The sequence below is a fragment of the Cricetulus griseus genome, assembly GCF_003668045.3.
Source record: "Cricetulus griseus strain 17A/GY chromosome 1 unlocalized genomic scaffold, alternate assembly CriGri-PICRH-1.0 chr1_0, whole genome shotgun sequence".
Classification (NCBI taxonomy): Eukaryota; Metazoa; Chordata; class Mammalia; order Rodentia; family Cricetidae; genus Cricetulus; species Cricetulus griseus.
In genome coordinates this window covers 253,609,041-253,633,779 of record NW_023276806.1, presented here as the reverse complement: position 1 = coordinate 253,633,779, position 24,739 = coordinate 253,609,041, and the positions used below count along the sequence as shown (strand labels likewise).

The window sequence follows — 24,739 nt, the reverse complement described above, 5'->3', positions numbered from 1 at the left end:
CCTTGTGTGTTTGTTCAAGAGTGTTATCAGTGAATGTGCACATGGCAGCTGTGTGTATCCGTTCTTGTGTATACATGTTCATGCACAAATGTGTGGATGTGTGTTCAGAGGTCAGAGGTCAATGTCTGGTGTAGTCTTCACTGAGTCAGGGTCTCTTGCTGGACATGGAATTCACTGCTTTGGCTAGACTGACTAGCTGGCTAGCCCCAGGGATCTACCTGTATCCATCTCCTCAAAGCTAGAATTCTAGGCATGCCCTGCTGTGTCTGCTCTCATACGGATGTTGAGATCTGCATTCAGGTCTTCATACTTGCACAGTAATCTCTTTACCAACTGACTGTCTCCCCAGCTCCAAGACAGCATGCTGTAGTGATGTGTGAACAACCCCCCATGTTCACACATTAAAGGAGACTACGAGGCCACAAAGCCTTGCTCCTCAAGACCCACAGTGGCCAGGTGAGAGAGGGCTGGAAGGGCTCTGTAATCAGACAAGAGAAAGAGCCCACAGTGTGTTTTGTATGGCTGATTTGTGAGGGTTCTGGCTAAGCTTTAAATAAAAGCTAAGCTTCCTGAAGGCTTGCTCCCAAGGAAGAGCAACTCCTAATGCCCTCAGGTAGAATGCTGGCCAGAGCCTTAGGTGACCTGGAGGAGAGAGCTACCACTGAAGCTGAGCCCCAGTGCACTGTGTCTACACCAAAGCCCATGAAGCTAAGCAGGTCTCCAGAGACACCCTTTGAAGATTGTCTCTGGCATGCAAATGTCACCAGAAAGCAACATTTACAATCACCCTGGAAAGTTCTTTTCCCTTTAGCCTTCAAAAGGAGTCTATTTCACCAGAAATCCAAAGTTTTCGTTTCGTTTTGTTTTTGCTCAAGGTGCTATATTACTCTTAAATGACTTATTTCAGCTTTTCTGACCCTGTGAATCATGACTCCTTTGGGGGTCGAACAACCCTTTCACATGAGTAGCCTAAGACAATGGGAAAACACAGATATTTACATTATGATTTAGAACAGTAGTAAAATTACAGTTATGGAGTAGCAACAGTAATAATATTGTGGTTCCACTGCATGAGGGAATGTATTAAAGCAAGGTTGAGAACCACTGACTTGGTTCAACAGGAAGAAAGTCACCCTCTATGACTTTTTAAAGCCCCACATAAAACTGGATTACTCCAGATGCATGCAAGCTCTGTTCAGCTGGGTCCACAGTATTTCCTCACTTTTTACAAATCTTAAATGGATCCCCATTGTCATGAAAACCAAAAATGTCCATGACTGAAAAAATTAGGCAGGTAATATCTACAACCTTTCCCATTGTTAGAGCAACAGGATAAACACCAGGAATGAAGATGTGCTTAGCATCCCTGTGTCCTCCCTAAGAACTATCACTGCCATCATCATTAAAGGTATTACTGCAGGAATATAGGGAGGGTGTGTGAGTACCCCCACATCCACAAGGGCACAGGGGGCTGTACCAGCATTCCCGATTCTGCCTGCTTCTGTCACCCACTGTCTGAGTCTCCCATAAAGCAGTTGTCTCAGACACTTGTTCAGGACAGCATTGTCTGGGTCTGGATTTGATGCCTCTGGGATTCTGTAATTATGATAGATAATAAATATTTTGTGCATATTGACTAATTGGGGTTTATTTCAAAGATGTATTTTTTATATTTTGTAAAATTATGCATGTACATGTGTGACCACATGTGGACATATATTCCCGTTAGTGCTGTGACCTGCAGAGACCAAAAGAGGGTGTAGGATCTCCTAGAGCTGGGGTTGCAGGTGGTTGTGACTCTCCTGTGTCCTGGGAAGCAAGCTCAGGTCCTCTACATGAGCAAACACGCTCTTAACCTCTGGGCCACCTCTCCAGCCCTGGGTATTATTTAAATACATCTATTTTTTCTTGCATAGGATTTTATGAAATCTATTTGGTGTAAATTTGTCCTGCCTTATCTGATGCAGAATGGACTGGGGAATTGTCTAAAGTTCCTACTTACTGGAAGATTTGCAGTTCACAGACAGCTTCTACCCAGACATACCTCTGTTGACACTCAACTTTAGCCCGATTGACTCAGGTAATACAGTGAATCCACTTGAAGAGTTTAGGGTTCTTAGATAGCATATCAAAAGGCTATTGTATGTCCTGTCATTTATAGACGTTTCCTTCCCTATATATACAAACTGTTATCATCCAGACAGCTTCTATTGCAAGTCTGCATTTGTTTCTTATAAAATCTGTTCTTGGTCAGTTTGGATGTCTGGACAATCTATGGGGCCACTGGTAGTGGATCAGTATTTACCCCTAGTACACAAATGGACTTTGGGAGTCCATTCCACATAGAGGGATACTCCCTCAGCCTAGACACACGGGGGAGGGGCTAGGCCCTGCTCCAAATGATAGGACAGATTTTGAATATTCCCCCATGGAAGGCCTCACCCTCCCTGGGGAGCAGAATGGGGTTGGGATAGGGGGGTTGGTGGGAGCAGGGGAGGAGGAGAGGGAAAGGGAACTGAGATTGACCTGTAAAAGAAGCTTGTTTCTAATTTAAATAAAAAAGAAATAATAAAAAATCTTTTCTTGGTTGAAACTGACAGATGCCTCATCAGGTGGAGATGCTTGTCACAGGCCTCATGATTTGAGCACCACCCCCATGGTGAAAGGAGCAAAAATGGACTCCCACAAATTGTCCCTTGACTTCCATACATGAATTGCAAAGATACACACACTACACATACACACATTAAAAAATAGTAATAATACATAATAAAACTTTATTCCTGGGGCCGAGGAGATGGCATAAGCAGGGAAGTGCTTGTCATGCAAGTGTCAAGACCTGAGTTCGAAGCCCAGCACCCACATAAAAGAGAGAGCACAGCTGACTACACAACTGTGACCCCAGTGCTGGGAAGGCAGAGAAAGAAGGATCTCTGTAGCTCACAGGCCAGCCAGTCCAAATCTGTAGACTTCAGGTTCATTAGAGACTTGTCCCCAAAAAACAGAGTGTCCAGAAATTGGAAAGACAGATGACATTGACCTCTGGCCTCTACACACACACACACACACACACACACACACACACACACACACACCTCGTGATAAATTCACCCCTTTCTGCCTTGCTTTTCAGTGACATATAAAATCAGATTCTTTTTCCTTCTACTGCAAAATAGAAGGTGATTCTACTGCAAAATAGAAGGTGCAACTTATAAATTATTCAAAGAAGATTTGCAAAGACTATAGTCATTTTATTTATCTTAACTGAGGGATCTGTTTTCTGTTGCTGTGGGCAAATATGCATACTTTCTGTTAGCTATATTTTTAAGTTAAAGAATAATGGCATCTGTAGCATGAATTCTAATTGGTATTACTAATAAAAACTCAGAGTCAGCTCTCCAGGGGTGAAAGCTGAAAGCTCACAGAAGCAAAGCAGCCAGGTGCTGGAGTTCTCACCTCTAGCAATGCTCTGAACAAAGGTGCAATCCTGCCCTCAGATTGTGTCTCAGACTGCACTGCATCCTCAGACTGCATCCTTAGACCGCACTGCATCCTCAGACTGCACTGCATCCTCAGACCGCACTGCATCCTCAGACTGCACTGCATCCTCAGACTGCACTGCATCCTCAGACTGCATCCTCAGACTGCACTGCATCCTCAGACCGCACTGCATCCTCAGACCGCACTGCATCCTCAGACCGCACTGCATCCTCAGACCGCACTGCATCCTCAGACTGCACTGCATCCTCAGACTGCATGCATCCTCAGACTGCACTGCATCCTCAGACTGCACTGCATCCTCAGATTGCACTGCATCCTCAGACTGCATGCATCCTCAGACCACTCAGGCTGACTGAGCTCCTGTCTCAGCCTGCCTTATATTCCTCTCTCTGCCCAGCCATAGCCCTTCTGGTCACCACCTCCTGGGATTAAAGGCGTGTCACTCCAAGCGCTGGGATCACCTTTGTGTGGGCTCTGTTTCTCTTTTAGTCTGGATCAATTTTATATAGCTCAGGGTGGCCTTGAACTAACAGAGATCCATCTGCCTGTGTCTCTGGCTTGCTAGTATTTCAGGTGTGTGTCACCACTGCCTGGCCTCTATGGCTAGCTAGTGTGGCTAGTTTTGCACTCTGATCTTCAGGCAAGCTTTATTTGTTAGATCATATACAAAATATCACCACAGGCATCCATGTTTTGCACCACGTCTCCTCTTTAGATTGGTTTCTATGCAATGCAGAAATGAACTCATATATTGCTGCTGAGGTGTGAAATATATTCCAATATATAGCCCAGTGTACGTGCACGTGCGTATTCATGTTTTTGCAAGGGTGTATGTGTGTAAGCATGCCAAGGCCAGAGATCATCTATGAGTGCTAACCCTCAGAACAAGGTCTCTCAATGGCCTGGAACTCACCAGGTAGGTGAGGCTGGCTGTCTCTACTTCCCCAGAGCTGGGATTACAAACACCCACCACCAAAGCTTCTAGAATAAGTCATCTAGATTTTTGTAAAGACTGGCATAAATGATTGTGTTTTAAAAATTCAAGTGTGATTATTTATTTATCTAATTCCTGTGTATGAATGTGTGTATCTGAACGTGAGCATGTGGGTATGCGGATGTGAGTATAGATACCTGAGAAGACCTGCAGGGGGCATCAGATCCCCTGGAGCTGGTATTACAGGTGACTGTGAGCCTCCTGATGTAGGTGCTGGGAGCTGAGCTTGAGTCCTGTGCAAAGCACTGTGTGCTCTTAACCACCCAGCTGTCCCTCAGACCCCTTAGACCCCTCCTCAGGCACAACAGTTTTAAATTTTTTATTTAAATAACTTTTTTCATTCATTTTAATAATGACAGCAGTTTCCCCTCTCTTCCTGCTCTCCCCTCCTACCCATCTGCCCTCTCCCCTTCGTCTCCTCCCCCATTTCCACTCAGAAAGATGTGCCATGCTTTGTTCAGGCTCAGCATTTTAGACTAACATCTGAAAGCAACTCTTAGTGAATCCCTAAGCAGCAGCAGCAGCAGCAGCAATGAGAAAGCTGTTAGTGTGAAATATACAGAATGGACAGATAATTTCAGCTCAGTGTAAATGCCTCACAGAGTCCAGTGGCAAGGCAGCTGCCTTGGGCATCTGATGCTGTTGACCTGGTGGAGGAGTCCTGCTGGCCTATGGCTGATCCCCGACAAAACAGTCACCTTGAGATCCATGATGTACAGCCTGTAGCAGCAACTACTGTGCTGGCTCCTAGTAAGAGTGTCATTAAAAATAGCAGCAATAGCACCGGAGAGGTGGCCTTTGTGGGCACTCATAGTCACATGAACACACTCCCTCTTGACACATGCACAGAACCAAATAGTAAAAGTAAGTCTTAAAAGTCCAGAAAGTTGTGTAAGTGTGTTTACAGAAAGAGTTGAACATCCGCAGCTGCTATCATGAACCCCCCAGGTCTGGTCTACTCAACTCCAGGGACTTTTATACACTGAATTCTGTGACAAACTCTAAACCCACTAACAAAATCTCCAGCCTTTGGAAAAGAGTAACTGGGATTTCTAAACAACACAACAATGGCTTAAACTCAGGTGAGAGGTGTAACCCAGAAATATTTCCAAGTACACACATGTAAGTATGTGTGTGCATGGCACTGGCGTGCCCCCTCACCCTAGAAAGGACAGGAGTGAAGGAAGCCAGGAAGTCTTCTAGGAGAAAGCACAAGGCCTGTATGTAAATGAGCAGGGTTAGGAGAGGGGCGGGCATGGGAGAGGGTGCTGCAGGCTGTGTGGAAGCCCCACCCTTTAGATGTAAGGGGAGAGGATGAAAGGCATGGGAGGGGAGGGAGAGCTGCTGCCTGAAACTGGCTCAAGTGCTAAAGATTGACTTTCAAACCTCTGAAAAGTCCTTCTAACACAGGACAAAAGAAGGTGGGTGGCTATTTAATTGATAATTTATAAAGGTTCATTCTTTCAAAATTAACAAGTTGGCTCCTGGATTCATCAACTGCTCCCCAGACAGTGTGAGAAAGACTCAGCCATTTAACAGTGCACTCCTGTCTTCTCAGCTGAGCTGTCAGACCCCTCTTCTGTTGCTTTCAATTCAGATGCTAATTTGCTTCTTTATTACCCTGGGAAACTTGTAACTATCTTTTTTTTTTTTCACCTGAAGAAAAAGGGGTTCAGAAATCCAAACGGGGACACTGCCCTTGCTTCTCACTCTTCTGTTGAGAATCTGGTCCATCTGGTTGTCTCTCTGGTGAGAGAGACAGAGGGAGGACAATAATTTCACCAAGGAAACAGGAGCCTCAAATAAAAAGTCTTGAATGTGTAGAGCATGCCTTGATTCTCACCACTAGTTAGGCACTCATTCATTCTGACACAGAGAAATCTCTGATATCTGGCTAAGAACTTCTTGGTCCCTAGAAATTCATAAACAGGACATAGTGACAGCTCTTCAATGGCCCCAGGCTGAAAGAAGGCTATACACATGTCAGCAGCATTAAGGGGACAGTAGACACCAATACCAAAGGATGTATAAGATGTATGAAAGAGAGTCACTAGCTTTGCCCAGGTGACAGGAAGGTGTTTCACAGGGCAGGTGATATGAGCTGGGTCTTGGAGGATGAGGTAAACATCACTATGAATATTTGTGGGAGACAGCGCTCAAACACAAACAACAGTACAAAGGTGTGGTAGAGTGAGACAGGCTTGGCCTGTTTGGACGCTGCTAAATTCAGTGACCATAATACAGGGGCAGGGGGTGGCCTTAGGGATGTTACAAAGGCTATGAAAGTAATACAAAGGCAGCTTGGGGTCAGACTGGGAATGGCCTTTGGACTTGTTACAGGGAAGGATTGGAGATCTTCAAACAAGGAGTGCTGTGAACTTGTTTGCCTCATACAGCAGGGACAAGCAGGAGAATGTAGAAGAAAAGGAGGAGAGGATGGGAAGTGACAAAGTCAACTGGATGGATTTTGCTTTTGCACCAGAGCTAGAGGGAATTGATGAGTAGCCCAAGTAGAGCTGACCACCTCCCCCACCACATACATACATGCATACACAGAGGCAGAGAGAGAGAGAGAGAGAGAGAGAGAGAGAGAGAGAGAGAGAGAGAGAGAGAGAGAGTATTTAGAAGGCAGGGTCATCCAGGCTTGGAAATGGGTTTGGATATAGTCATGTAAAGAGAAAATAAGAAAGTAAGGTCCCCCTGAAGAGCATGCCTTGGCAAATAAGTCTGTCATGAAGATATTCCAAGGTGCCGCAATGATCTGTCCAGCTACTTTTTATTTAGGTGTGGAGATCCGTGTGTGTGTGTGTGTGTGTGTGTGTGTGTGTGTGTGTGTGTGTGTGTGTACATGTGTGCAGTGCCCTAAGAGGCCAGAAGAGGGTGTTGCAGTTGGAGTTCTGAGTGCTGGAAATTGAAACTCTGGTCTTCTGCAGGAGCAGAGAGCAGGCTTGCGCACTGAGATGTGTCCCCAGAGCTGAGGAGGTACAGTTTAAACAGGCTCATGCAACGTGAGCAGCAGAAACTAGACTGAGGCCACTGAGGAGTGAATGGAAAAAAGGGAAAGTGGAAAGATATAAAACTGAGTTGCTAGATACAGATTCAAACTGGTTCAAATGTGGCGACATGAAGTTCTGCATGAAGCCAAGAGCCACTCTTTCCCTCCAGGGATCCCTCTATGAAGTAGTGTCGTTTTCTATGGGTGATAATTCATGTTTTATGCCACGTTTGCAGCATCCATTAAGGTTAAAATTAATTCAGAGACAGTGACTGTTGTCTATTAAGTGAAAAGGGTGGGTTTTAATATTTTATAATTTATTCTTTTAAAATTTCATTTTACATTCCAACCACAGTTCTCCCTCCCAGCCCTCCTCCCACCCCCTCGCCTCCTTCTACCCTCCCTCACCTCCCCTCTAGCCACCCCCCCTCACAGGTAAGGGCTCCCATGAGAACTCAACAAAGTCTGGCATGATAGGTTGGGCAGGGCCAGGCCCCTCTCCCATGCATTAAGGCTGAGCATGGCATCCCACCATTGGGAGAGGGCTTCAACAAGCTAGCTCATGCACCAGGTTCATATCCTGGTCCTACTATCAGGGGCCTCTTAGATAGCCCAAGCTTCACAACTGTCTCCCACAATATGGAGGGGCCTAGTTCCATCCCCTGAAGTCTAGAGTTTATGTGTTCCCATGAGCTTGGTTCAGCTGTCCCTGTAGATTTCTCCATCCTGATCTTGACCTCCCTTACTCATATATTCCCTCCTCCCTCTCTTTGACTGGATTCCTGGAGCTTGGCCTGGTGCTTGATTGTGGATCTCTGCATCTGATTCCATCAATTACTGGATAAAGGCTCTATGATGATAGTTGGATTCAGTTTGCCAGTATTTTTTTTGGGGGGGGGTTGTTCAAGGCAGGGTTTCTCTGTGGCTTTGGAGGCTGTCCTGGAACTAGCTCTTGTAGGCCTGGCTGGTCTCGAACTCACAGAGATCCGCCTGCCTCTGCCTCCTGAGTGCTGGGACTAAAGGCGTGTACCACCACCGCCTGGTGGTTTGCCAGTATTTTATTGAGTATTTTTACATCAATGTTCCTGAGGAAGAGTGGTCTGTAGCTCTTTCTTTGTTGCATCTTTGTGTGATTTAGGTATCTATCCGGGTTGCTGTAGCCTCATAAAAGGAGTTTGGCAATGATTCTTTTGTTTCCATTTTGTGGAACAATTTGAGCAGTGTTGGTATTAGCTCTTCTTCGAATTTCTGGTAGAATTCTGCACTGAAACCATCTGGTCCTGGACTTTTTTTTTTTTTTTGGTTGGGAGACTTTTAATAACTGTTTCTATTTCCTTAGGGGTTATAGGTCTATTTAAATTGTTTATCTGGTCTTGATTTAATTTTGATATGTGGTACCTATCCAGAAAATTGTCCATTTCTTTTAAATTTTCCAATTTTGTGGTATAAATGTTTTTGAAGTATGACTGGATGATTCTCTGGATTTCCTCGCTGTCAGTTATGTCCCCTTTTTAGTTTCTGATTTTGTTAATTTGGATATTCTTTCTCTGCTTTTTGGTTAGTTTGGATAAGAGTTTTTCTTTTCTTTTTTGTTTTTGTTTTTGTTTCTTCAAGGCAGGGTTTCTCTGTGTAGCTTTGGAGCCTATCCTGGCACTGGCTCTGGAGACCAGGCTGGCCTCGAACTCACAGAGATCTGCCTGCCTCTTCCTCCCTGGATGGATAAGAGTTTTTCTATTCTCTTTATTTTCTCAAAGAACCAGCTCTGTTTCATTGATTCTTTCTATTGTTCTCTTTGTTTCTACTTTATTTATTTCAGCCCTCAATTTGATTATTTCCTATCATCTACTCCTTCTCTGGGTGAGTTTGCTTTCAGGAATTCTGTTAATTCATTAGTATGGGATAGTTCCAACTTCTTTATGTAGGCATTTAGTGCTATGAACTTTCTTCTTAGCACTGCTTACATAGTGTCCCATAAGTTTGTGTACATTGTACATTCATTTTCATTGAATTCTAGGAAACTTTTTAACTTGTTTCTTTATTCTTCCTCAACACAGGGGTGATTCAGTTGGGCATTATTCAGTTTTAATGAGTTTGTAGGCTTTCTAGAATTTGTATTTTTGTTGAATTTTAACTTTAAGCCATAGTGATCCTATAATATACAGGGGCTATTCCATTTTTTAAAAATTTAATCTGTGGAGATTTGTTTTGTAACTGAGGATGTGGTCAATTTTAGAGAAGGTTCCATGGGGTACTGAGAAGAAGGTATATTCTTTTGTGTTTGGGTGGAATGTTCTATAGATGTCTTTTAAGCCCATTTAAGGCATAATGTCTCTTAGACACCTTATTTCTCTGTTAATTTTCTGTCTGGTAGTTCAGTGGTGAGAATGGGGTGTTGAAGTCTCCCACTATTAGTGTGAGAGGTTTGGTGTTCAATTTAAGTTTTAGTAGTGTTTCTTTTACGAATGTGGGTGCCCTTGTATTTGGGGAATATGCGTTCAGGATTGAGACTGCATCCTGATGGATTTTTTCCTTTGATGAATATGAAATGTCATTCATCATCTCTTTTTATTACCTTTAGTTTGAATTCCGTTTTTTATTTTTATTTTTTAGATATTAGGACAGCTACACTAGCTTGCTTGTTAGGTCCATTTGATTGGAACGTCTTTTCCCAACCCTTTACTCTTGAGGCAATATCTGTCTTTGAAGTTGAAGTGAGTTTCTCAAATGCAGAAGGATGGATTCTGTTTTCATATCCATTCTGTTAGCCTGTGTGTTTTTGTAGGCGACTTGAGTCCATTGATATTAAGGGATATCAATGACCAGTGATTGTTGATTCCTGTTAATTTTTGGTGGTGGTGTGTGTTTCCCTTTTTTAGGATTTGCTAGTATGGGTTTATCTGTTGCCTGCGCTTTCCTGTCTACCTCTAACCTCCTCGGGTTGGAATTTTCTTTCCATTGCTTTCTGTAGGGCTGGATTTGTGGATCGGTATTGTTTAAATCTGGTTTCATCATGGAATATCTTGTTTTCTCCATCTATGGTGATTGAAAGTTTTGTAGTATGGGCTGGCATCCATGGACTCTTAGAGTCTGCATAACATCTGTCCAGTGTTCTTTGAGAAGGCAGGTGTTATTCTGATGCGTCTGCCTTTATAGGTTACTTAACCTTTTTATTTTGCAGCTTTTAATATTCTGTCTTTATCCTGCATATTTTGTATTTTGATTGTTATGTGGTGAGAGGACTTTTCTTTTGGTCCATTCCATTTGGTGTTCTGTAAGTTTCTTCTCTCTTCTTAGGCATATCCTTCTCTCGGTTGGGAAAGTTATTTTTATGATTTTGCTGAATATATTTTCTGTACATTTGAGCTGGTATTCTTCCTCTTCTATCCCTGTAATCCTTAGGTTTAGTGTCTTCATGGTGTCCCAGATTTTCTGGACATTTTGTGTTATGACTTTGTTGGCTTTAACGTTTTTCATTGACTGATAAATCTATTTCCTTTATTGTATCTTCAACGCTTGAGATTCTGTCTTCTGTCTGTTGCATTCTGTTGGTTATGTTTGCATCTGTAGTTTCTGTTTGTTTATCCAGATTTCCTATTTCCAGAATTCCCTCCTTTTTTGTTTTCTTTATTTCCTCTATTTTAATGTTCAAGTCTTGGACATGTCTAATTGTTTTTCTTGGCTTTCTTTATGGGATTTATTGATTTCTTCAAATTTTTGTGTGTCATTTCCTCCATTTCTTTAAGGGAATTTTTCATTTCTTCTTTAAGAGCCTCTATCATCTTCATAAAGTTATTTTTAAGGTCTTTTTCTTCTCCTTCTGTGTTGGGATGTTCAGGTCTTCCTGTTGCAGGACCACTAGGTTCTGGTGGTACCATATTGATCTTTAGGTTGTTGAATGCATTCTTACACTGGTGTCTACCCATCTCTTCCTCCAGTCAGTGCAGGCAGTGTCTTTGCTGCAGGGGTCTGGTCTGTATCAGGCCCACGCTATAGAGGCCATCTATTCCAGACTGATGTCTTTGGGGTTGCAATCAGAACCAGACAAACAGCCCTGGGCCCATCCCTGAGTTGGGGAGTGTGGATCGGGAGAGCCTAGCTACCCAGTGGTGTTAAGGAGGAGACAGAGACATCTTGTCATCTCCGGAGGGTTCTCATTTCATACTGGAGACTGGAGTCCACGGTTTAGTCAAGCATCCTCTTAAATAGCTTTCCAACAGTGGGCGTGATAGAGGAAGACATCTATAAAGGAAGACATGTATAAAGCTGATATCAAATATTTCCTTTAATCCCAGAGACAGTCTTAGAATTACACATCCTCACCAGCCTCTCACCAGTCCCTAGGCACGTATACAAGCCCTCTGACATTCTACAAGAACACATCTTGCTAGTTGCTTACTAGTTTCTAGGCACGTTCCACCAGCCCCATGATGGGTGTGCGTCCATCCAGGGGCCTAGGCCCATTGGTAAACAAACTATGAACCATTCCCCACGAAGGCAGGCATCCAGAGGCAACCAGCTGGCATGTGAAAGACAATGGGAGATTAAGGTTCCTGGGATCCAGATGAGGTTTGCACCCCAAAATATCATAATTGATAGTTTCAGGTCCCGATACTTTGTCTCTCGATCCAATCCATGTAGACAGTGTTTGTGTTTCAGGGGTCCTCAGTGTGCTCACTGTCTGTGTCTCAGGGAGCCTTGTTTGGTCAGCTCTCTTAGTCCTCTCTGTGCAGTAGATTTCTTAAATGAAATGATTCTTAGTTTTCTAGGTTAAAGCGTTTAATGTATGAAGATATACGGAGGGGCTGGGGAGATGGCTCCATGGTTCAACACTTGTTGAACAAACATAAGAATCTGAGTAAGAGCCCAGCTTGGTGTTGCAAGCCTATAACCCAGGGCTGGGAGGCTCCCTGGGAACACTGTGCAGACAGAGTACATGGATGCCAAGCTCCAGATTCACTGAGAAACTCTGTCTCAAAAAGTAAGGTGGAAGGGCTGGAGAGATGGCTCAGTGGTCAAGAGCCATAAGGCTCTTTCAGAAGGCTGGAGCTTGGTTTGGTTATTAGCACCCTTTTGAAGAAGTTTAAAACCACCTGTAACTTCAGTTCCACGGGATCTAACATTCTCTTCAGGCCTCCATGGGAACCAGAACATAACATGGTCTACACATGCATGTACAAACACACACAGGCACAGACACAGACACAGACACACACACACACACACACACACACACACACACACACACACACACACACAAATACACACATGCATAATACAATAAAATGAATAAATAAATGAACCTTTAAAAATTAGGATGGATAACAATAGTAGATAACCAAAGTTAACATCCACATGCAAGTACAGATAAGTGCAACCACATATATATGGGGACACACACACACACACACACACACACACACACACACACACACCTCACATGCAAACACAGATAAGTGCAACCACATATATATGGGGACACACACATACACACACACACACACACACACACACCTCACATGCAAACACAGATAAGTGCAACCACATATATATGGGGACACACACATACACACACACACACACACACACACACACACACACACACACACACACGCACGCACGCACGCACACCTCACAATAATGCATGCATACTTGAAAAAGAAATGTACAAATACCACTAAAAATAAGTCATATGAAGTGCCCTCAGCATGGGTGCTGGAAGACTGATCCCTAGTCCTTTGATTTGTTGTATGGTAGAGAAAGGCATTTGAAGAAGAAAGAGCCAGTAAGTGAAAGCTACCATTTTAAAATATGACTTCCCCTACCAGAAGGCAGACAATATGAAACTGTCCAGTGTCTTCCCGGAAAGTCAGTATTTCATAAACTCCAGTGACGACAGTTTGGCTTGCTAAAACTGGCTGGATTTGGTGCCCATAATGAAATGTTAGGTAATCTCCACTAGATACCATTTTCTTTTATGTTTCAATTTCCACCCTAAGTGAGCTACTCAGAGGAGCATGCACATAAAAGCCAGGAGGAGGTAGGCCAGTGTGGGTCATTTTCTTAGAAGAAAGGAGTCCTGGAGTTATTTTCAACTCAGCCCATCCCTTGCTGTGATGGGTTGCTGGTGGAGAAGCTGGAGTGTTTATGAGAAGCCTGGGTATAAACACACACACAGTCACATTTTCCATTCAAAACTGGAGGCTTTCCTCTGTGCCATGGCACTGTCATTTGGTTCGAGTGCTACACTCTGTAATCCGGTGACAGCCTGGGCTGTAATTCCATATGGCTGGCCACCAGCTTCCAGCTCTATGCTGACTTTGATGTTGCCGCTCAGGGGAGCCCCAAGAGGCATGCAGGAAGAGGATCAGACACACTGAGAGAAGAGGGCCTCTGTCTCAGCCAGAGTGGTGATGGAGCAGCAGGGGGGAGAATCTCATGTGGCTGGGAAGATCTCAAGGCACAGCCAATAGGCAAAGGAAGTCAGTACACATGTCCCTACACCAAGATTCCCACAGCACCCCATAAATCCAGAGTGTGGGTGAAGTCTTATGGATTCCACTCTGCTGTGTTTGGAAATATGGTTATGCTAATGAAATCATGCTTTAAATTAGCCAAACATATTCTCAAAAGAAATGTCTTTGCTGAAATTATATATTACAGATTTTGTGGTGCCGCTGCTCAGAAGTATCAAAGCATGTTTATTATTCAGCATTTAATGAGTACCAGAAATTGCTGTGTGTATTCTCCATTCGCTCGGAAATAATGGGCGAATGTCCTGCTGAGACAGCGGGATGCCAGGGGTCCCTCTGTTCCTGACCACCCACAAGATAGCTGGGTGAAGCTGAGCTTTGAGGGGATTCCTGATGAAAGTGTCCTCCACTGATCTGCTGAGATGTCTGCATCTTTCCACTCCTTTCACTCACCCACACCCGTGGACTGGGTACGCAGTGCCATTATCCTATGGACAATCACTGCTAGCAAGGCAGTCCTCATCAAATGACTGCTGTGTTATTAATACTGTTGTCTACTAATAAAGAGGGGATTCCCATTAGCAAACTTGCTTTGTGGAGGACATGAATAGGAGTCCTGGGAAGGGTGGGTGAAATCATCACTATGGGTCTTAGCACGCTGCCCACCTGATACAGAGTGCACATTCTGGCGGTCATAAAGAGACTGAGTTCCAGACAAGGGAAGAGTCATAGCATCTGTGAATTCATGTGTACAATGACCCTGCCATGCCCTGAAAATACTGTGTTGTGTCACTCCTCCACAAGATCAAGCCAGCCAAATTCCAACATGCAGTGGGGAGGGGCTTAAGAAGGCCCTCGGTGATCAGGGGAACTAATGACAACTGACAGCTGCCGGAGACAGGACCATTGGTCAGCTTCCTTTGGGACTTGGCCCCTGACAGGTTGCCCCAAGCTCCACTGGATGTTCCTACAGACATGCACATGCTGGACCCACTAAGAGAACCCAGTGGGTTTAAAAACAAACAAAAAGATCACATGGAACTTGGAGGGAAAAGAGGAGAGGGGTATGGGAAGAATTGGAGGGGAGAAAGTAGGGGTAGATTTGATCAAAATACAGTATATGCCTGTATGAAATTCTCAAGCCATAAAATAAAAAATAAAAGAGAAGAAAGTTTACTGCAGTTTGGTAACTATATGTACTTATTCTAAGTCAAAATTACTAGCCTACATTTTTTAAACTAGTCCCTATTGAGACACGTAAAACAAAATGATGCATTTTATGATTGGAGTACCAACAGCTCCAAGAGGTACTTGAAACTAGCCCTAGAGATGCAACTTTTTCTAAAAAAACAAAACAAGACCAACAGGCAGATGGAGCCTAACCAACTTGCCCACGGACTAATTTGCTGCAGGCTTAGCTTAATTCTTACACATTTGGGGGCAGAGAAGCCCCAGTTTATTGGCTTGGTATAGCCATCTGTAACTTGGACAACTGCAGAGCTCAAGGGACTTTTAACAATTAAAAAGCATCTCGATTATATCTAAATAAGGCAAGGTACAAATAAGAATACTGAGTAGAAATCCAGTTGGGGGAAAGACAAGGAAGCTTGGAGATTTAATCACAAAGTTCAATGTGTACCCATTACAACCATCTGCTGGGGATTAAAGAAAAGCGTCCCGGAGGCACCGCCTGGGAGCCACTTACCCCATAAACGGGAACAGGTTTGAACTACTGGCCATGCGTAGGATGTCTTCAGGCAACATTGTGTATTAACCATTTGGACTGTGAATGCTTTTAGTTAGATGCTCTAGTTTCTGGGTTCCAGCACAACACCCATTGTCTTTATCTGTCTACTTAAAGTATGTGCATCATATGTAAGCCCCAGGAGGTACAGAGCTTGCCATCTCAGGATGCCCTATAAGCACTTAACTGGCTCTGTAGAAGGCTATATTCACAGGGTTGGGGACATAGTTTAGTTGGTAAAGTGGTTGCTTCATGTGGACGTGGTCCTAAGTTCTAGCCCCAGAACCCACAGGAAAAAAATGTTTGGGGTGGTGGTATGTGCATATAATCCCAGACTGGGCAAGGTAGAGGTGTGTAGGAGCCAGCCAGCCTCGGCTACTTGTTAAGTTCTAGGCTGGTGAGAGACCCTGTCTCAATAACCAAGGTGATTGGTACCTGAGGAATGATAGCCATGGTTTTCACATGATTGTACACACACACATACATACAAACACACACACACACACACACACACACACACACATTCATATACACCAGAGGCTTTATTCATTGCTTTTCTTGTTGCTGTGACCAAATACTTGGCAAGAAGCATCTTGCAGAACATTTCATTTTGGTGCATAGTTTGAGTCCAGCTATGGGAATAACTCCTGGCTAAGGCGGCAGAAGAGGTGAGGCTGACTGCTCACATCTCAGAAGATCCAGAAGAAGACAAAGGTGTGTGTTAGCTTTGATCTAGCTTTCTTCTTCATTCCCTTTCAGTCCAGAATGTGATCACCGTCCAACAGATTGTGCTGTTTGCATTCAAAGAAATCTTCGGCTAAACCTCCCAGAACCCCCTCATAGACACACTCAAAGGTGTATTCTATCACTGCACCTCAAGCCCACCCATGATCCTTTGCAGTCAATTCCCTTTCCTATTCTAGCTTTTGGAAGTCTGTTTTGTATCCTCATAGTTTTCCTTTATCTAGGATATCAGATAAATGAAATTAGATTGCATGCAACTAGCGATCTGGCATCTTTCCCTAGGCATAATAAATTTGAGATTTTGTCATGCTGTAGGCACCTACAGTCCACCCTTTTACTGTTTGGATGGAACTGGCAGTTTATCTGTTGGTCCAAAGATTTTGTTTCCAGTTTTTGGCAATTGCTAATGAAGTTGTCACGAACATTCCTGCCTAGAGCTTTGTGCTTTTGTTTTGGACCATGTGACATGGGTATGCTTAACTTTATTAGAAACTCTAAGTCTGCTCTTGAAAATGATGTGTACATCTTGTCTTACTACTGAACTTGAACGTTCTAGATACTTTAGATCTGTGCCAACACTTAGTACTGTCAATATCCATTCCTTATTTTGACTTTTATAAGAGGTATGCAATGGTGTCCAATTGTGGTTTAATGACATCCACTATCTTTTTATGTATTTATTTGCCAGCCACATAATCTTTTCATGAATGAAGTGTTTCCTCAGATATTTGTGTATCTTTTAAAACTTCAAATTGAAAGATTTATTTATTTACTTATTTATGTGTATGTGCATGTATGTGAGGGTACCTACAGAGGGTGTCAGATTCCAGGGAGATGGAGTTACAGGTGGTTGTGAGCTACCAGACATGGGTGTTGGGAGTCAAACTCCAGTCTCTGGGAGTTAGCAGCATAGATCTTAACCACTGAACCTTCTCTCCAGAACCAAAAATTGGATTTATTCTTTTCCTTAGGATGCTGGGGCCTTGAACCCTTGACCTTCCACATGCTGCACAGGTCCTTTGTTGCTGAGCTATGTCCCTAGCCTGGGTTATTTGCTCGTCTATGATTGGATTTTACACTGGTTTAAAAATGTGTTTAGATATTCTTTATTAGCTATATGTTATGAAAAATATCAAGCTCTCAATCTGTGGTTGGCCTATTTATTCATTTGCTCAAGAATGTCATTTAAAAAGCTATTTTTGGAACTAATTGTAGATGTACACTGTAAACATACTGGAGATAACTGTGTGCCCTTCCCCCAGTTTCCACAACAGGAACCTCTTGTAGGACCCTATAGCTCCATAACAAGACAGTCGCCCAGAGGGCGTCACCAATCTTCTTCATCCTCACTTGACTCGGAGGCTTTTTATGTTTGTTCTATTCTCTTGCCGTCTCTATCTCACTGATGACCTCTAAGGGCCCCATCTCTGGAATTTTGTCACTTCAATAACGTTATATAAAGGGACTCATATCTGCTTGTTTTCAATTCAGGGGGTTCATTCAGGTTGTTACACATTATCAATGGTTCATTCCTTTTAAGAGAGAATTCTAAGTTTGCAAAACTGTCCACCTTGCCCACAGTTAGGATGTATTAGCAATTAAGCAAACAACATACTTTCTTGTGAACAGAAGTTTTCATTTCTCTGAGACAAATGTCCCCAAATTGCAGCGGGTGGATCACAAAGTACCTTCCGTCTTCTGGGAAAACAAAAACAAAAAACAAAAATCACACAAACGAAAGGTGGAGATGCACCCAGAACTTGGGCTTCTGAGGAAAAACGTTGGAAAGGTGGTCTCTCTCTGTCTCTGTCTCTCTTTCATTCGTTTGTATGCATGTATGTATGTATGTGTGTAGGCATGTATGCATGCATGCATGCATGTATTCTCACAAAGTTCTCAGCCTCTATGGATATGAGCCACATTGCGGTTTGGTTTTAATTTGCATTTTCCTGGTGCATGGAGGTGGGACCCGTCTCCAAGAGCTCCCCGTTTCCAGACGTCTCCCGGGAAGTAGACTTTTCCCCGGGGACTCAGCGCCGCCCTTCCACTGGGTAGTGGTTTGTGTGGAGAACCAGCTTTGTCACACAGTGATTTCCCAGTGAACTCAGGGCAGCTTCGGAGCTGCAACAAAAAAGGCAGTGACTGACCAGACAGAGAATTTAGGAACAGGGAGGGAGCTGCTGGGAACCGGCCAGGCCTGGGATTACAGACCCTCACCCAGGTCCCTGAGCGTCTCTCCCGCTGCCACACGCATGCGCAGCCCGTTCGCCCCGCCCTCAGCCTCCTCTCCCTTCACGACCAATTAGAGGAAAGGGGGCGGGGTTCCCGCTGGCCGCGGTGCTGCTTGGGTAGCATCCTTGGTTACTGTTGCTAGGGTCTCAACAGGAGGTGAGAGTAGGAAGTTTGGGGAGGCCTAACTCGGAAAGGTCAAGGGTCAATGTGGAGTCTCCGCTGGTATGGTGAAGCAGACGATCCAGATTTTCGCCAGGGTGAAGCCCTCGATGCGGAAGCAGCAGCAAGGGGTACAGGCCGCGGGGTCGGGCGCTGGGCGCGCGGGGGGGCGGGGCGCAGCGTGGGGGAGGGGGCGAGACGCAGCGCGGGGGCGGGGCGCAGCTCGGGGGGCGGGACCGAGGGTGGACAGGGCCCGCCCACAGCCTCAGCCTGGAGCCCGGTAAGGGTGTGCACACTCGTGCACGCTCAGCCGGCCTCTCTGCACACTCGTGCACGCTCAGCAGGCCTGTCTGCACACTCATCTACGCCGTGCCCTTCCACAAACAGGTGCTCCTTGCACTCTTCCGGGACACTGCCCCCAGCCCAAAGTTCTGCACACACAGCTTGGAGCTGGGGCTGAAGGGTCCCCAGTAGGGCAACAGGTGAGGAAGTATTGTCCTGCACGCTCGTGAGTGCAGGATCACACAATGACAGGCAAGGGTGCAGAGGCTGTAGCATGCATGTCTTATCTAGCTGCTTTGCTGCTCTGCGATGCTCACAGACTTTTTGTGACATGCATTCACAGTAGACTTGTTGTGCCCCGACACACACCCCGACCCCAGAAAGCATTAGCCAAGATGTGTGCCAAGGTTGTGGAGACAGAGACAGACGTCCCCTCCTGCCTCCTGGGTGAGCACGGTCATGGCAGTGTTTGGAGAAAGTACCACCTGGCAGGTCTCTTTTCTGGTTTTTGCTGATCCTCTGCTGGGGCTCTTGCCATTGTCCCCATTTACCCAGGAGGACACTGTGTAGTAGGTTAAGTAAAGTGGCCAGGGAGCCCAGCTGGTGAGTTACAGGCATTCACCTTTGTTTAATTGTAGCTTAATTTGTTGTTTGTCTTTAGACAGGGCTTCACTTTGTAGTACCGGCTGGCCTGGAACTCAGTATGAATCAGTAAGCAGACCAGGTTGGCCTTGAATTCACTTGCCTCTGCTTCCTAAAAGACGAAACTAAAGGCATGGGCCACCACCCCGCCTTTATTTTTTTAACTTTACATTTGTATCAGGAATTTTTATTGTTTCTTTCACTCCATTTCTTCTCTCCTCTTCCTAACTTTACCACCCAAACCTGCTTCCCAACAAGTCCCACCCCCTTCCAGGTGATTTTTGTTTGTTTTGAGGCACCAAGTTTAATTTTAAATAAGGACTTTAAACTTACATTTCCTCTACAGAGAAAACAAAACAAAACCCCCAAAACCTTTTCCCTGACGTCCAAAGTGAGTATTCAGGCAATTTGATTCATGTTTATGGATGCCTAGAATAAGTGTATCATTAATATTGTTTTATCTCTATTCCTTTGCAGTATGTTGTGTATGCAAATGTGTAACATTATGGCATCCTATAATTTAGCATTGGCCTCTAGTAATTTATGTCCCGAAAACAAAGAGATTATAATGTCTCTGCCATTGTGATCTGTGGCCTTTATTCCATGAAAAACATTCAGGAAAACTGTAAGAAAAGACCCCAGAGAAAAATATTGGAATTTTTTATTTTATTTGTACAAATGTTTTACCTACATGTACATATTATGTGTGAAACCTTTCTGTACCCAGATAAGGCTCTCTATCAACACAGTAATCCAAATCAGACCAAATCAAACCAAATTAGAAAAGGCCCAGGTTTAGTGGATAAAATGCTCCCAGATGATTTCCCAGCCTCCCCAAAGAGGAGATGAAAAAGAGACAGGAAAACCACGAGTCTGTTTTCTGGGACAGGGGAGGACATTTTAAATACCTGAGGGGGTGGTCTTGAGCATCTCTGTGGGAGGAGTCCTGTTTGGCATGCTTTCTGGAGTAAAGCAGGGTTTGGGGAGAGAGAATGGGGAAGGGGTATTGAGGTAGAGCTTCCACCAGAACATTCCAGAGTCTGGGTATATGGATGCCAGGGGCTGAGGTGGAGCTTGCATCAGAACAATGTATACAACATGCATGCAGTACCTGAAGAGGCCAGAAAAGGGCATCAGATCCCCCTGGAACTGGAGTTACAGATGGTTGTGAACCCCCATGTGAGTGCTGGGAATCAAACCCAGGTTCTCTTGTAAGAGAAGTAAGTGCTCTTCACCACTGAGCCATCTCCCCAGTCCCCATATCAGTCATGTTTGTTAAATAAAACAGTAGGGAGAGAACTTTGGGCATCTTTGCTCCAAACTCTCCTCGAGGTTACCCACACAGAGACCTTTTAAAGCACATGTAGCACTGACCTCTCGATTGTTAGACTTTGGACTTGCTTGGCAGTCAAAGAGAAGCTCAGCTATGCTTAGGAGGTGGGCAGGGATAGAACTGGGGTGCTCTCGAGGAGTCTTGAAGCTTAGTTTGTTCTTTGTCATGTTCTTGATGGACAGAGTGGTTGTGTGGTCCTCCAGGAAGTAAGCTCAGACATCATATCATATTTTCATGATATGATCAGATTCTGTCATAGAAGTTCATTATGCTGCAAGCACAAGCGGAAGAGAACAGGAGTTGACACATACCTGGCCAGTGTGTCTCCTTTGCCCTTCAGAAGCCTCAGGGTAGCAGGGTTCTTCTTGTCCCTATAAACGTCGTGGCTGTCTCTCTGACTGTGATTGCTGTTTACAGTACAGACCCAAGAGTATTTCCAAGGCTTCATCCATATAACTCCTTTAGCCATAAAAATATCAGTCATATCAAGTTACAGATTAGGCCAGACCTGTCAATCTAGGAACTCAGTGGTAGTGGTGCTGGGGTGAGGGGACTTTTGTGAGTTTGAGGTCAACCTGGGCTCCATAGTGAGCTCCGGTAACTCCAATAGTATTGGCTACTACTGTTTGAGACCCTGGTTTCTTGTTGTTTTGCTTTTGAAAAAAAAAAAAAAACATTTGGGTGAGGTGGCAAACATCTTTAATTCCAGTAGTAGGAAGGCAAGGCAGGTGTGTTTCTGCGAATTCAAGTCCAACCAGGTCTATATAGTTAGTTCCAGGACAGTCAGTAATTTACACTGAGACCCTATCTCAGAATCAACACACACACACACACACACACACACACACACACACACACACACAACGAAGTGGAGAGAGAGAGAGAGAGAGAGAGAGAGAGAGAGAGAGCCACACATAGAGGAAGGGTAAAAGCCACTCTGTTAGACTAAAGTTTCTGGTTCAATGGACCTTTTTTTCTTCTCTTTAGTGGTGGCAGTGTGAGGGTTTGAACTCAGGGCCATCTGGACGCTGGGGAAGCATCTGCACTGTGCCACCCTCTAGCTCTTGACTTCCCAATGCCTTGAAAGATGTCTTAAGCACAGTGGTGGGAATTCATCTGCTACCCCAGTCCCTCCTTTTCTGATTATTGTGCATAGAGAGATACCAATTGTCTGTAAAGATTCCTTTTTAAAATGTGTGTGTGTGTGTGTGTGTGTGTGTGTGTGTGTGTGTGTGTGTGTGTGTGTGTAAGTAAGTGCAGATACCCTCAGAGGCCAGAGGGGGCAGCAATGCCCCAGAGCTGGTGACTGGGTGCCATAGTCCAACCCATGTCCCTTGAAACAATAGAAGCAGTCTTAACCACTCAGATCTCTAGCTTCCACCCAAGAAAAGGATTTTTTAAATTATGTGTCACCCCCCAGTTTTGTGTATTTCATGTCATACGCACTCCTTTTACTCACTTCTATTAAACTAGTAACGCCCTGCCCTGCAGGATAAATTGTTTCTAGTCTTCTCTCAGTTCCCTCTCCCTCATCTCCTCCCCACCATTCTTCTCCCCCAGACCCACTTCTCAGTTTTCCTTCAGAAAAGTGCAGGCCTCCCAAGGATATGAACCAAACATGACATAACAAGTTATAATAAGACTAGCCACATCCCCTCATTTTAAGGCTGAGCAAGCCAACCCAGTAGGAGGAAAAGAGTCCCAAAATCAGACAGACAAGTCAGAGACACTCCCTACTCCCTCTGGTAGGAGTCCCATAAGAACACCAAGTTACACAACCATAGCATATATGCAGAGGACCTAGGTCAGACCCATACAGGCTCCCTGGCTGTCAGTTCAATCTCTGTGAACCCAGGTTAGTTGGTTCCCTGGGCTGTGTTCTTGTGGTGTGCTTGACCCTCTGGCTTCTACGATCCTTCTTCTCCCTCTTCCATGGGATTTCCTGAGCTCTGCCTACTGTTTGGCTGTGGGTATCTGCATTGTCTCCCACCAGTTGCCAGATGAAGACTAATGATGAGTGTGCTAGGTTCTGGTCTGCAAGTACAGCAGAGTATCATTAGGAATCATTTCATTGACTTTCGGTTTTGTTTTGTTTGTTCATTTATTTATTGCTGGTTGTGTTAGGTTCTAACCTAGAAATATAGAATTTTTAAATGTCTCTTGGGAGAAAAATATCTAGTTAGAAAGCCTCAAATGCCTCTTCTGCTTTCAGAAATTTTATTTTACAAAATGGCTTTTTCACCTGATCTTTTCATGTTTTTTAAGTAAGTTGTTCCAGTAAGAAACGACTTAGGCTAGGCATGATGGCACATGCCTTTAATCCCAGCACTTGGATTTGGTGGCAGTAATAGATGGATCTCTGCCAGCTGGGTCAAAAGAGCGAGTTCCAACCCAGTCAAGTTTACATAGTGAGACCCTGTCTCAAATTCAAAAAAAAATCTGCTTTGGGAATTATTCATGCTTTCTATAAACTTGGGTTTTCCATGGGTAAAAATATGACTCTTACCTTCTAATCATAAGTCTAAATGAATCTAACTTAAACAGGAAGTATTGTCTGTACGACAGTATTTTATTTCCTGGTGAAAGACAAGAAGCCTTTTTTCAATCTTTTCATGGTGCATTGCAGAATACTTCCATTTGCATTACATCATCAGACTCCCACCCTTGCTCTTTGCGAGGGAACCTGGAGATTTTGTTTCCCATACTTTGTGTATTGGACCTTTGACGCTGAGAGCAGTGCCTGGTCATACACCTGGTCATTGGGTACAGCATGCAGACATTAAATTGTTGGGATTTTTTGTTTTGTTTTGTTTTTATTAGCTTTGAGTGTTGATTTTCCTGGCCAAGAAATAAAAAGTGGGTAACAGAGACTAGAATCAGAAAATGGTTCCATTGGCAAGGTTTTAGGGCTCTCTACTTCCATGTCAGCTTGGAAAGTGGAAGTGATTTCTCCCAGGTCACTTAGTGAGTAGTGGCTGAGCTTTCATGAAAGCACAAGATATCAAAGACACTAAAACACATCTTTTCAAACCACATGACTTATCAGATTCCTGAAACTCTGGATTTGGGGGATATAACTGAGAAGGTTCTGAGCTCTCTGAGAAGGTTCAGATGTCGTTGTTGTGACTCTTGTCTGTAGTTCACACATGCTCAGAAGTGCTCATGTAGTTGTAGCAAGAATGTGAACGTCTTCTCTAGATGGGGAAGCAGTGCCTAGAATAAGGCTTTTGAGGATCTTCTTATCAAGGATGTATTTACACAAACAAATTTGGATATTAGATCATCAGAACATTGATATAGCCTGCCGGTGGCTTGAATGGGAATGTCCCCCATAGGCTCCCCCTGGTCTCCAGCTGTTGGCACTATTAGTTATGGAACCGTGGGAGGCTAGAGTCTTGCTGGAGGAAGTATGTCACTGGGTTGGGATTTGTGGGTTTATGGCCTCACTCCACTCCCAAGTCACTCTCTTTGCCTCATACTAGTGTTTGAAGATATGATCTCCAGGCTTCCTGCTCTGATCCCCCGCTGTAATGTCTTCTCCCTGCCCTCATGGATTCTCCCACAGGAACCACAGCTAAAATAAACGCTTTCTTGCATAAATGTATTTTTGGTCATGGCATTTTATCACATTAACAAATGTCAC

At 44.2% G+C, this 24,739-nt stretch overlaps 1 protein-coding gene across 1 annotated transcript in view; it reads left to right on the top strand.

The window, feature by feature from the left end:
• Positions 1–18,904: 18,904 nt before the first annotated feature.
• Positions 18,905–24,739, top strand: part of Kif6 (kinesin family member 6) — a 287,668-nt gene continuing 281,833 nt past the window's right edge. Inside the window, exon 1 of the mRNA XM_035451464.1 lies at positions 18,905–18,970. Within this exon, the coding sequence (XP_035307355.1) occupies positions 18,905–18,970 (66 nt within the window). The remainder of the gene's footprint in view (positions 18,971–24,739) is intronic.